Source organism: Ursus maritimus, unplaced genomic scaffold, assembly GCF_017311325.1.
Source record: "Ursus maritimus isolate PB19 unplaced genomic scaffold, ASM1731132v1 scaffold_20, whole genome shotgun sequence".
NCBI classification, from domain to species: Eukaryota; Metazoa; Chordata; class Mammalia; order Carnivora; family Ursidae; genus Ursus; species Ursus maritimus.
The window spans coordinates 56,217,793-56,232,718 of NW_024424453.1; the positions used below are offsets into that span (position 1 = coordinate 56,217,793).

At 39.0% G+C, this 14,926-nt stretch overlaps 1 protein-coding gene across 4 annotated transcripts in view; it reads right to left on the reverse strand.

Annotated features, from left to right (window-relative positions):
• ANO10 (anoctamin 10) overlaps positions 1–14,926 on the reverse strand; it is a 244,647-nt gene that overhangs the window by 151,594 nt on the left and 78,127 nt on the right. For all 4 annotated transcript variants that reach the window (XM_040637033.1, XM_040637031.1, XM_040637030.1 and 1 more), the window contains one exon: positions 14,563–14,691. In XM_040637033.1, coding sequence (XP_040492967.1) covers positions 14,563–14,691 — 129 coding nt within the window. The remainder of the gene's footprint in view (positions 1–14,562; positions 14,692–14,926) is intronic.

Here is a 14,926-nt window from a genome sequence, read left to right on the forward strand (position 1 = left end):
AAAGAAGTGAAAACCAAAGAAGCCTATGCCTCCTAACATGTTCTTTTTAGCAGAATCTCTAAAAATTCTATTATAAAATATTTTTTTAAGATTTTATTTATTTGAGAGAGAGAGAGAGGATGAGAGAGAGATCATGAGCAGTGGGGAGGGACAGAGGGAGAAGCAGACTCCCTGCTAAGCAAGGAGCCCAATGTGGGACTCCATCTCAGGACCCTGGGATCATGACCTGAGCTGAAGGCAGACACTAACCAACCGAGCTATCCAGGTGCCCTCTACTATAAAATCTTATCTGGAGTTTGAAAAAAGCCACTTGCTACACAAAATCAAATATTAGATTAATTGGTATTAGGTCATTTCATTCTCAATTAGTTTGGGGGGAATAAAATCACTGGGGCACATAGGTGGCTCAGTCAGTTAAGCATCTGCCTTTGTTTGGCTCAGGTCATGATCTCAGGGTCCTGGGATCAGGTCGCAGGTCAGGCTTCCTGCTCAGCGGGAAGTCCACTTCTCTTTCTCCCTCTAACCCTCCCTCCCCCTCGTGCTCGCTCTCTCTCGTTCTCTCTCTCTCTCTCTCTCTCTCTCCCCCGTTTGTTCTGTCTCTCTCTCTCTCTCTGTCAAATAAATAAATGAATAAAAGCTTTATAAAAAAAATCACTTCTTTCGTCTTGCAAACATACCCTTAGCCAGAGGCAAAAGATTTTCCAAAACATGTTTTTCAATAAAGTTTTTAAATTTTTAAATTTACGCAGCATAAAAATCACTCATAAAGCTCTTTGAATTTTTACAAATGCACTGAGGTGTGAAACCATCATCATAATCAGGATACAGAACAAGTTCATCATTCCAAAAAATGTCCTTGTGCTGTACCCTTGTAGTCAAATACACACCTTATTCCCAATCCCTGGCAACCACCCCGCAGTAAATTCAAATGTCCAAAATTTAGACTGGATGCATAGGACAAATCTCACCGCAAAGAGAAGACAATGCAATGAGCCCTCCCCATAGTCTTGTTCATATGTCCTTCCTAAACCCTCAGTGGAAGGATATTGTTGACCTACCAGAGAGCTACTCTTTCCCCTTGGGGTTGCTGTTCTACAACTGATAACTATAAAAGAATATCAACCCACAGTATTCTTTCTGCTCCAATCCCACCACCTTTTTGCTGTGAAATACTCCCTCAACCTGAGTTCTTTGTGCACCAGTGACCACATTACAGACTTAGTCATTCGCACAGATGGTGCCAATTAGTTTCTCTGTGACGTGCTACAATGAACCTGAAATGGATGCCCTACAATCTTCCTTGCACTCCTAGAAATGGTTACAGCTGGGGCCCACTGGCAGCAGCACGGGGATAATCACATCCCTACATTCTGCAGCTCATCTTCCACCTTATGCCCCAGCCGCAAGAGGAGGTGATCTACGGGCTCAGATTAGGCATATCGTATCTCTCTCTCTCTCTCTCACACACACACACACACACACACATTCATACATACATATATACACACATGTATGTGTGTAAAACATGGCATTTCTATTCCTTCAGTTGGAACATAGGGTTTTTAACTGAAGTATGTAAGAAGTTTTCTTACAACATTCAAAATCTTCCCCTTTCATAGTTGTTAACCTCTTTGGAAATAGTCGATTTTTAGTAATATAACATAATGGGACTGGGAACACGTTTTATTAATTAGGAAAAAATGACAGTGGTAATATTAACAGGTTACATTTATAAGCACCTCAGAGTCTATAAAACACTCTCACATGGCTTCTAATTTATCCAGTGTTTGCAACATGGCAACTTGGGGGACTGTAAAAGAAACTTAAAGCCTTCTGAAGCTTTTAAGCTAGAGACTAAAGGTGAGGCAGAGGGACAACAGAAGTGACAACAAAACAACAACAAAAAACAATTATAACAAATGTAACTAGAAAATTATAAGCTGGTCAAACTGATACCATTTCACCCAATCCAATTAATATATCAATGTCTATGATTCTAAGAAAGTGATAATTCAAGCCTGACCCAATTTTTGAAATGAAATTCCAATGCAAAAAGCAGTTAAGTATTTCTTAAAGTGGGATCTGACCTAGAATACTAATACAACATTTTGGGCTTGGGGTATTGTTAATTTGGGAAAAGTTTCCTAAAGAAAATGGGTTATTAAACAGGGTGTAGATATTGATAAACATGACTTTAATAGCACTATTTTAATTGAGGGAAAAAACAAGGGAGACTTAAAAAATGAGTACTGAAATGCTCTGCCTGGGGGTCCAAGCCTTCTTAGAGAGCAAGAGTGATTTATCTTCTCTGCATTCCCAGCGTAGCCTAGAAATTCAGAAACAGTGTCTTAAATGGAAACAAGTTTTGTGAACGCAAAAAGGATAACCCAAAGAACAGTTATCCTGGCAGTTTTGTATTTCTGCAAGGAAATAAACTAAGGATATGGGCATACAGAACCGGAACCTGGCCCACAGGATGCAGAAACTGAAAAGGCAAGGTGGACTGAACAATGGGGAACAAGGCTGGGCAGACCACAGCAGTCTGGGCTGATGTGGAAAGAGTAAGAAGCCACTGAGGCAGAGGAGGGCAGGGTGTGGGACAGTGTGGAGCACAGCCAACCTGTCTACAAGCATGGGGCCAGGCTTCACAGAAACAAACCACTGCATCCCCCACAAAGTCCCATGTAGGGCTTCTCCCCAGAGTAACAAGAGGACTGGAAGCTCAACTTCATAATGGGCAGATGTGGTAGATTCAGCGTCTGACCTATTCCCTTTTACGTGTCACTGGAAAGACCAAGTAGAGTTACATTAGTGAGGCAAAATCATTACTGCAGTTTTCCCCTAAGCATGTCAGAAGAGATCATTTGGAATGAAATGGAATGGAATGCATGAGCTCTGGGCCCTCCATCAGTTTCCCCACACTTTATCCTTCATCCCCCAATTCATGCTCTTCACTCTCCCTAAGAAACCCATATAGTCTCAGATTTCACCATTCCCAGGCTCACATCTGCCTCTGGAGTGGCCCCAACATCTCATTCTTCCTCCAGAGGGGTCCCCTGCCACACAATGCCTCCCCAATTGTGTTCCCCTTGGACTGGGAACTTCTCAACACTCAATCCAATACTATAAACACTGGTAGCTGTATGTTCTTAAAGTTTCCTTCCATTTTCTGAAGCAAAACTTGCTTCTCACCCTGGGGGAAAAAATTGAAACCAAAATGCTTTGTGTGTGATAAACACCATTCCCCAAAAGAATAAAATAGAAAAATGAAGAAAGGAGGCAAGTTTGACTTTCAAATCATTTATGTATCTGAAAGAGAAGATCACTGTCATACAAGGAGGAGGTTAGCAGGTAAATCCTACAGGACGCCAATACACCTGGCAGGTCTGTATGTGAGAGTGGGGAGCACAGGCTGGGGTGTAACAGGACATATCAGACAGAGCAGATAGTTGGCAGAAGGCCTTGAGAGCATCCACTGAGAGCAGAACAGAGTTAACAGTTCTCCGAGACTTATCAAATAACCCAGGTCTTTGGAATTGGGAGTGTCTACATTTGAATATGGATATATATGATGTTGTCCAATTTCACTTAAAGAAAATAACGTAGCTAGATACTGAAATGGTCACTTAAGAGTATAGAGAAACTACTGAGTTCTCTAATTTTTTTTTTTAAAGATTTTATTTATTTATTTGACAGAGAGAGAGACAGCCAGCGAGAGAGGGAACACAAGCAGGGGGAGTGGGAGAGGAAGAAGCAGGCTCATAGCGGAGGAGCCTGATGCGGGGCTCGATCCCAGAACGCCGGGATCACGCCCTGAGCCGAAGGCAGACGCTTAACCGCTGTGCCACCCAGGCGCCCCTTAGCAAACATTTAAATGTAGATTTATTTGCAAAGATTATAATGTAGGGCCAAGACCTTTTCTTTGTGATGGGGTTTCCAGTGATGGGGTTTCTCAGTCTTCCATACATAAATAACACCCATGAGACAATACTGAAGATCCGCAGGATTGTTTTCTTTAAAGAAGAATGAAAACTTAAAGACACATGTGGAGCAAAGTGAAAACAGAACCTGGAAGCTGTTCATATTTTTATGATTTGTCCCTAATCTTTTATAATTGCCTCATCTTTATCCAATCTGATAGTAATTTGTCTTTATGGAGTCTTTCCAAAGGTTTTCATAGAAATGACGGCTCTCTCTGTTTTAGCACACACATTTCATCAGTTTTCATTCCATTTAATTAAATTATGCCAATTACAGTAACAAGAATACCATACATAGATTCGGAAACAAAATGCCTCTTGGTGAGCACTTATCTCAGTGAGTGGACATCTTCGCCCAGTGGGCTGGGAGCGCCTGTGCCAGTCCAGGCACTGCTGGGAGGGGAGGGGAGAGCTGGGTCACCTGGGGAGGCCAGAAAGCATGCCTTCTATTGCACTATGATCCATCTCCCGGAGGATTCTGTCCGTAAGCACTGCAAAAGCCAGGGCTGTATCTAAGTAATACCTGGCATATTTTAAGCACACAATAAATATGTATTCAATGAAAGAATTGGCCTTGACTATCTTTAATTATTCCCACACCATTAAAAGAACACAAAGCAATGTTTCATTTGGATAAAAAAATGGAAGAGGGCGACTGCCTACAGAAAGACCAGAAAATTACCATGATTATCACAGAAATAAAGGAAACAAAAGGAGGAAGGAAAAAACCCAGTTCAGTAATTCCATTCAAAAGTACCCTAATCCAAAAGTCAAAAACCTTCCTAGAGCCCAACACATGCTCTGATGCTGGGAAATGGTATGAGATGAATAGTTGGTTGTGAGTTTCTTCCTAATCAAGTTTTTTAATTGAATTCTCAGAGTTTAATCAGACCTTTGAATTAGGTAGAGACTTCTATGAGAAGACATTCTTTTCCTGAAACAACAACTAACAAATACTGAATACTTAATATTGCTAGGCACTGTAGTAAGCATGCCATGTATATTTATTCATTTAATCCCCGTAATAATTGCAGGTACTAAACTCATTCAAAGACAGAGAGTTTATCAATGGTGGGGCTAGGATTTGAACCCAGAGGCTGTGTTCTTAACCACTGTGTCACACTGCCTAGTTGAGCTCCCCTTTTCTTATAAATAATTTCAATATTTTACCTAAGGGTTTTCTTGATATACCTCCCAAAAATACATCAAAGTCTTTAATTATAAAGTCGAAATTAATTCTTGAATAATTCCCACTAACTGTATATTCACTAGGAAAACAACAACCATACATGACTATATTTATTCATTAACGAACATTTCACAAGCAACTGCTTAATCACTTGAAAACAAAGAGTAAAAGCGATTCAGTGGACATGTCTCAGTTATTCAGTATTTCCTGCATGCCTGTCCTTGCCAATGCTTTCAGGAGGCTCGGTTTGGTGGAATAAGTGCATCACTGTCCTACAGTTTTGGGAAATGCTAACATTAACTTGCAGGAAGGGCTCTGGGATGTCTAAGTGTGAAACGGGACGGCAGGGAAGGTACAGGGGAAGGGACATTGCAAAGACCTTGATATTCAACCTAGGCATTTCTTATGTAATCCACAGAGATTCAAATTAAAGACTGCCACAGAGGAGAAATATGATCAGAATTTTGTTTTGGAATAACCATCCAGAAATAGAGAGCATGGAGCACATGAGAGAATGCATCAAGCCAGAGGCTGGTAAGGACCCTGTCACCCTGATGGCTGTGGAAGTCTAGGAAAGAACTGAGGAATGTACACTTTAACTGAGGGAACTGTATGATATATGAATTATACCCATAAAGTTGTTTTTTTGAAAAGTCTAGATGGGGGGCGCCTGGTGGCTCAGTTGGTTAGGTGTCTGCCTTCGACTCAGGTCGTGATCCCAGAGTCCGGAGGTGGAGCCTCACATTGGGCTCTTTGCTCAGCAGGGAGCCTGCTTCTCCCTCTCCCTCTGCTGCTCCCCCTGCTTGTTCTCTCTTTCCCTCTGTCAATAAATAAAATTAAAAAAAATAAAATTAAAAAAGTCTAGATGGGAAATGGTAAAAACCTGAACTCAAACCACACCAGTGGTCAAAGGGAAGACAGACTCAACAGATATTCAAAGTCAGAATCAGCAAGACTTGGGAAGATGACGGGTGGGAAGAAGGGCTGGACTGAGGTGTGGGAGTGAGAAGATTGGGAAGAGAAGAAAAATGGAGTCCTGTCACAGAATGGAAACACGAGATGGAGACTAACATATAATCGAGAAACTGCAGCACAAACAAAACCAATTCAGTGTTACACGGGGGGGGGGGGGGGGAACAGAGCCAGGGGAGAGGTATCTATGAGATGAAGGACACATTTGAGTTAGCTGTTAAAATATTAACCCATTAATAATGGTGTCACTGTTCACTGTTAACACTTTTTCACTTCCTCCTCCGCATCAGACCTGGCATCCATCCCTTCTGGTGTACATTACCAATGTCCTCATTTAATCTGAGCAAACCATGGCACACAGAGATGAAGAGGAAGAGCTGAGGTGCTAATTCAGCTACCTCTAGCCTCTGACACCCCAAGCTACTTCCGTGCTGCTACACCGCCCACTTAACAAATAATGATGACAGTGACAATAAAGACAACGACAGCTTCACTCTGCCACTGCCGAGCCAGTTAGAACTGCAACTCTCAGCTCTGGGCCTCTGCCAAATGCCCAGCTGTGTGTGTGTGTGGAATTTCACATGCTTACATGTCTTGTAAGAGTGGTAACAAGACCTGCATTCATCAAGCATCTGCACAAGGCCAGACCCTTGTGATGAGAGTCACACACATGTCATTTCTAGTCCTCAGAACATCCCTGCAAGAGAAGCTGCCCTGGTCTCAATATGCAGTGAAGGAAAAGGGCCTACAAGATGAGCCCTGACCCAGGGCTATGGTGCACTAAGGAGCAGGAGAGGGATAGAATCTCCATACTCTGAAGTACCCATATGTATTCATACACATAGATATAAATATAAATCAACGGAGAAAGGGAGTGAGAGAGAGAGCATTCATGCGGCAAAATGTTCAAAATAAGTGAATTCTAATAAATATAGGAATTATTTGTATTATGCTTGCAGCTTTTAAGTCTGAAACCATTTTTTAAAAATAGAAAAATAGGGGAACCTGGGTGGATCAGTCAGTTAAGCACCCAACTCTTGATTTCGGCTCATATCATGATCTCAGTGTCCTGAGATCAAGCCCCACGTTGGGCTCCCTGCTCAGGGTGGAGCCTGCTTCAGATTCTCTCTCTCTCTCCCTCTGCCCCCACCCCCCGCTTATGCTTTATTTTTAAATGAATGAATGAATGAATGAATGAATGAAAGATAAACCCTGTGAGTCAGGGCATAAAAGAACCCAAAGGGCTGTGTCCATTCTCAAAAGACACCTTAGTCATTACAAGCAGATGAGAGTCAATTCTGTTTCTAAGCAGCTCTAGGGGAAAAAAAAAAAAATCACATAACTTCTTCTTTTTTTTTTTTTTAAAGAAACTGCAATTAAGCAATATTTTTAAAACTACCAATTAAACATGCATGGTGCAAATTGGCTTGCTGGGCACCAGGACCTGAATGTTAGAAATGCGGTATAACTTCTGGGGTGAATAGTGAATTCACTTTCACCTGAGGAAAAATGTAGCATTTACTAGGTGAATTGTTCTCATTCAGAATGTATGACTGGTACATCTTACTAAGTTTAGAAATAAAAGAGAACTGTAAATGCATTTAATACTAAAATATATGATTACCAAACGTGATATTTAGAGAATTCAGGTCATTTCTATTTTTTAGGAATTGGAGTTGTTCTGTGATTCCTCATTTAAAGTAGTGATCCTTTGCAAAACAAAACAAAAAGTAGTGATCTTTTGTTTAAAATTACATCCAAGGGGGCGCCTGGGTGGCACAGCGGTTAAGCGTCTGCCTTCGGCTCAGGGCGTGATCCCGGCATTCTGGGATCGAGCCCCACATCAGGCTCCTCTGCTATGAGCCTGCTTCTTCCTCTCCCACTCCCCCTGCTTGTGTTCCCTCTCTCGCTGGCTGTCTCTATCTCTCTCAAATAAATAAATAAAATCTTTAAAAAAAAATAAAATAAAATTACATCCAAGAAGTAAATTAAATTTGCCTCAAAAGTGAGGATAATGATTATTATTTAAAAGAATTATTTGGATGCTGATTTAATCTTGTGGGCTGAACTATAACGCCATCATTATTTGGTTATTTTTAACCTAGAAAATGGAATTTTTACATGATTTCATACATTGGTAGGCTATTCTTTTGGTAAGCCCATAAAAATTTTTTGTAACATTTTACCAATAAAAGTGGTGTTCAAGTGGCGTTCAAGTGTCCTTAGTTTTTAAAGTAAACACTAGATGGCAGTAAATACACAAAAGTTGTGACATATGACCCGGTGCTTACCAGCATACAGGAGGGACCATTTTTGCCTTTTACTGAATTTTATGCTGCACTACTGTTAAGCATTAAAAACAAAACAAACAAACAAACAAAAACCCTGAAGAACCAAAAATTAAATGAAAATTAAAGTTTCCTGGCTTTAAAAGTTTGAACCAGAAAAGTTCATCCACAATTTAAATTGTGAGAATACTTTCAACACCAGCTTTATAAAATTGTTACGTTTTCTAAGTCTCTTTTGTTTTGTTAACAAATTCTAATCAATAAATGTATTTTTTAGAGGTTATTTAATTTGGAGAAAATAACTAAAATAAGATCTCTTAAATTGCTGTTTCCATGAAGATGCTAAAAATTTACATGACTTTATTTACGGCTTATTTATTAGGTTTTGAATTAATGAAATTTCTACTCTTTTAGGGTCCATGAAAGAATATATGTAAGTATAGCATGCTGTTAATTTAATGTCCTATAGGCAAAACATTTTCTAAAACTCAGTAATTAACACTGATACTTTACCTTGATTCTGGGAAAAAACATGACATTAAATATAATTTTAAGATTTTACTTCCTTATTTGAAAACACATCTACAGATCAAAAGGAAAAATCTTATACACAGTGACATGTTAATTTGACCCACGGATGGTTTTAGTGAACCTTCTATAACATTTTGAATTAGAATTTCTGTATGATTTTACAAACTTGTCTGGTAATAAACCAAAAAAGTATACTTTCTAATTTCTATTAAGCTTTCTACATTTTGGATTCATTTCAAGACCAGATGGCATTCAGCTCAGGTCTCAGCAACACTAAAATAAAACTAGCTAACTTACTAATTTTTTGGTTACTTCTAACATTTTCTCTGAGCTAGATTTTGTTCTAACACACAAAATTTTCAATTTAGAAACAAAGCTGGTGTCCTCACAATAGGAAGAAAGTCAATAAAATAAAAACAAATAAATCTTCAAATATATTATTGTGGTAGAAAGGGAAGACTTATTTTAATACCAATCTGTGCCAATATAAACCTAGCTTTTGATCAATAGTTTTTAAAAAAAGAGAAAGTAGCTTCAGTTACTACAAGCACATTAAAACAAACACACCCCCAAATAGTCAAAATAATCTTTTACAGCCTTGAAAAAGAACAAAGTGGGGAGTCTCACACTTCCTGATTTGAAAACTTACTTACAAAGCTACAGTGATAAAAGTAGTGTGGTAACCGGCATAAAGCTAGATGTATACTTATCACCAAATTCATCAAGTTGTATACATTAAATATGTACAGCTTTTTGTATGTCAATCACATATCAATAAGATGGTTTAAAAAAAGACAGATGTATAGACCAATGGAATTGAATAAAGTCCAGAAATAAATCCTCACATATATGGTCAAATGATTTTCAACAAGGGTGCCAATACCATTCACTGAGGAAGGGAGTCTTTTCAACATGCTGCTGGGAACTGGATATCCATGTGCAAAAGAATGAATCTGGACACTTACATTACATCATATACAAAAACTAACTTAAAATGGATCAAAGACCTAAGCTTAAGGCCTAAAACTATAAAACTCCTAGAAAAAAACCATAGGGCAAAAGCTTCATGACATTAGATTTAGCAACGATTTTTTGGATATGACACCAAAAGCAAAGCCAAAAAAGGGAAAAAGTAGAAAAATTAGACTTCTGTGCATCAAGAAGTAGTAGCAACAGAGTAAAAAAGTGACTCACAGAATGGGAGAAAATATATGCAAGTCATACATCTAATAAGGGATTGATATCCAGAATATATAAGGAACTCCTACAAATCAACAACCAGAAAACAAATAGCATAATTTAAAAATAGGCAGAGAACTCAAACAGATATTCAAAAAAGATATACAAATGGCCAAAAAGCACCTTAAAAGATGTGCAACATCACTGATTATCAGGGAAATCAAAACTATAATGAGATACCACCTTATACCCAGTAGGGTAACTATTATTAAAAAAAAAAAGAAAATAACAATTGTTGACAAGGATGTGGAGAAAACGGAACACTTGTGCATTGCTGATGGGAATGTAAAATGGTGCAGCTGCTATGGAAAATAGTATGGTATTTCCTCAAAAAATTCAACATAGAATTACCATATAATCCAGAAATTCTGTTTCTGGCTATCTACTCAAGAGAAGGAAACAAGGACTCAAACAGATATTTGTATACCCATGTTCACGGCAGCATTATACACAATAGCCAAAATGTAGAAGCAACCCAAATGTCCATCGACTGATGAATAGATAAATAAAATGCGGTATATACATACATTTGAATATCATTCCGTCCTAAAAAGGAAGGAAATTTTGACACATGCTATAACACGAATGAACCTTAAACACCTATGCTAAGGGAAATAACCTAGACACAAAAGGACAAATATTGGATGATTCCATTATATGAGATTCCTAGTGTAATCAAATTCATAGGAACAAAAATAGAATGGTGGTTCACAGGGGCTGGAGAAGGGGGGGAGGAGTTAGTGTTTAACAGATACAGAGTTTTAGTTAATGCCTTGAACTGTACACTTGAAAGTGAGTAAGAGGGTAAATTTCATCTTTTGTGTTTTTTACCACAGTTAAAAATTTTTAAAGAGGTTACAATGGTAAATTTATGTTATGTTTATTTTATCACAATAAAAAAATGGAAAGAGCAGTGTACATTAAGTTACCACTTCTTAACACCCGTTCACCTTCAACTTAACTCTGGGTGACCTCAATATTAGTAATAATTTCTATATTAATAAATATTGATAACATTTTGCTGAGTTATATTATTTTTAAAAAACCCAATATACACCAAAATGACCACTTTTATCTTATGAGGATTTAATCTTGGGAACCAAAGTAAATACTTCTTGTCTAGAGGTATAAGTCTAGCCGGTAATGAAATAGCCTAAAACATTGCTGGCATTCTGGCCTATGTGAATTAATCTTAAGCTGAAAACTATCTTTCTTCTACATCATGACGGACTCTAAATCAGCCTGTGACTGTGCTTTTGTCTCCCACCCTGAGGTTGCCAAGTGTCCTTAACTTACATGCTGGGAGTAGATTACACTCAGAATTCAGTGAGAAGTCTCTACGAGCATGGAAGAAACTACCTTTTAAACTGCTCTGGGAAATCAGGATTAACTCACATGCAAGCCTTCCCAAAGTATGCCACAGGAGGCCTCAGACCTCAGCAAAGGAAGAAGATAAAGACAGAAAGGGTCTCCTGTCTTCGGCTGCTATTCATGATTATCCTCCTCCATGTTGCCACAGACCATTCGCTTGGTGTGCCATTTATACTTCCTAGTCGCAGCTCTAGTAGACGTGTTTAACCATGTATGTATGTGGGGACATGCATGTGTGTGTGTGTGTTTGTGTGTGTAAGATGTGCACATCTTCTCAGCTACATTAAGAAGCAGAGTTCTTGAGGACAAAAATAAAAAGACAGTTTTGTCTTTCCTTAGCACCAGATTCAGTGTCATATACATAGAAGTTCTCAATACTATTGACTGAGTAATTAAGAAATTTTTTAAAAAATGAGCACTTGCCACTTCGTGTTCTATAAGTAGAACTTAGAAAATGTTATATACAAATGTAGTCATATAACACTGAATATAAAATTATCACAAAAGAATATCCATTTTTTCTCCTTTAAATAAAAAAAGAAATGCCCACTTTCCTTTCCAATAGCTTAATTTATTAATTCCACATTCACGTTAACACTGAAATGCCTACCTATCATGTTTTAGTTACTATTCTAGCTAGTAGTCTGATTTATTAGACAGAAAAGTAGACACCGTCCCTGCTGTTCTGAAGCTGACAGTGCACAGGAGAGACAAACGTTACATAAACACGCCTACCAGTAAATGCAAGGCATACAAGTGGGATAATCACCGTTGAGGGAGGATAATCAAGGCTTCCCAAGAGACTAACAGAAGAGATCCAGCAGAGATGGAGGGATCAGAAGAGGCTGGGAGCCCAGTGACATCTGAGCAGAGACCTAAGGAACCAAAGTGTGCTAGCCAGGCCCAAAGAAAGGACTTTGTAAGTGCAAAGGTCCTAGGCTAAAGAGGAAAAAAAAAGGGTTAATAAAAAAGTGAGGACTTCTACTTGAGGGAAGATGGGGCAGAAGTACTTATTACTACTCCTCTTGCTAAGTACAACTAAAAGCCATGGACATTATACATAAAATAAACATAAGAAAACTCTGAAGCGTAGAAACAACAGAAAGCAGACTCACCAGGGACCCCAGGACCCTAAGGAACAACATGGTAGTGAGTTCCCAGGGATTCCTCTTGACCTCATATGTGCCAGACTAAGTGCTGAGGAAGCAGAACCAGCAATGCCAATGGACACAGACAAAAAACAAGCAAGAAAAGCCTGCTCTCTAGCCCAAAGGTAGCACAGGGGCAGTCTGGCAAGACCAAACTTTTAGACACTCTAGCCAAACACCACAGAAATACTGAGGCCCCATCCCATGCAGGCCAGCAAATCCCTGCAGGAGTGCCATCTGCAAGAACACTCCAGTAGGCCAGCCAATCTCCCAAATTAAGTGAGAAGAGCCAGACCCTGGATAGTTGATGTTGCAGCATTTCCATATATGAAAGAAAGCAGTGACAATGGGAATATACAGAACGCTGGACCGGCCAGAGATCTAGAGAAAGTGGAGGCAAAATCAAGAGGTGGGCAGTGAACACACCCAGCATTGCTCACAAGCTGGCAACGGAACTCCCAGCTCTGGCTCACAGCAGAGCTCTCCTCAATTTGGGGGAAGGGATGGTTTTCAGGTTTTCCATTTCCTTGTCTCTCAAGACGTACTCCTCTCACTCTAGTTCCCAAATTACCAAGAAGTCTTCTAACAAACCAATTCCACTTTAACACCAACTGTTACAGTCATTGGGAAAGATCTCCTTACGGTAAATTAACTGCCTGGCATTCTGGTCAGTCCTTTGTGAGTCTCATTAGTTTTAAGTGTAAGTCAGTCCCAAGAGCCTAATTAACTCTGGATGTATTGGCAAAGTTAAGGGCCATATCCTATATCAAGAAGGTACGCTCTGAGCTGGGGAGTTGGCAACCCCCTGACTAAGATACCTGTTTTGATCTCTCACACAGGTGAGAAATCAGCCTCACAAACAGCTCTCCAAAATCCTATTCAACTCTCAAAATTCAAAGCAGACCTACTTTTCTCTGCTAGAGCCATTCCCTTTCCCTCCTACTCACTGCTGTCTAAATCATTCTCCAAACGCACATTCTGCATATAGCATCTACCATGAACACAGATTCCTATTAAATATGCAGAAAGAGTAAATACAGCAAAGCACAATCTATTTCTTCAGCCACTTCTGGAAATGCACAAGTTCACAGTTTCAAGTCAGCCCCCAGGCCTGAGGCCTGAGGGCCACTCTATAATCCTGCTAAATTCGGCTTTAATAAATTTCCACAACTGTTTTATTCTTTAAGTATCTAAAAATGAAAGATCACAATATTCCTAACAATAATAATCACTAGCAATAAAAAAATTCTTGCAAATTCTTCCCTTTGCAATTGGTCAGTGCTAAATTTTCAAAATGTTACAGTAAGCCATATTCAGAAACATGATGAAATGAAAACCTAAAAAGTACACAGACAGTCTACTTGTACTTTGTATGTGAAATTATGAGTCTTCCTGTTATACATTACATTTTGGTGTTTTAGAGTTTCACAATGAATTCCACACCTGTTACTAATGAGATTTAAATTGTTAATCAAAAAGCAATTCTTAGGATTTATTTGCTTAATAAGAAAGTAGAAATGACAGATGCCTAGAAGAGACTAAAAAAAAATATCAAATCTACAGAATTCTGTTTCAAATAGAATTTATCTACTCAGCATTGGACAGGTCAGTACAATGGCTGGAAAGGTCACTTTCCTGTCCACACCACGGTGACTTTTTCATACGTGGGCAACAACCAGAAATGCACAGCCTCAAACCTCACATCTTTCCACTACCTGAACCAGTAAATGCATGTCGCTAAACTGCTAGTCATTGACAGTCAGGGACATCACTGCTTTAGGTCATCTCTGCTTTAACAGAGGCATCTGATGTGGAGACTAAAATAGGTTTAAATTTTCACTTACCTCCACTGCTACTACAATCAGAATGAGGTCCAATTTTGACTCTGGAAAGAGGGCGTTCACTTGTGGTGACATTCCAATTAGAGCACAGTTGGTGACCACAGATATAACACTCATTGTTTCAAAAGCCAACTAAAAGAAAAAAAATGTGAAATTAAAAACCACAATGACCTTTTCCATATTTCCTCATCCTTTTTTTGTATTATCTAAAATCAAAGGAAAAGCCTTTCCCTTGTTCTAAATATTCCAAGTACATTTTAAGCTTTTTCTCTATAATGCTGTGATTTTCTTTAGCTTAAAAATGCCACACTGTTACAAGGTATTTTAGGTACTTTTGGCTTGAATATCCAAAGCAGTATGTTCTACC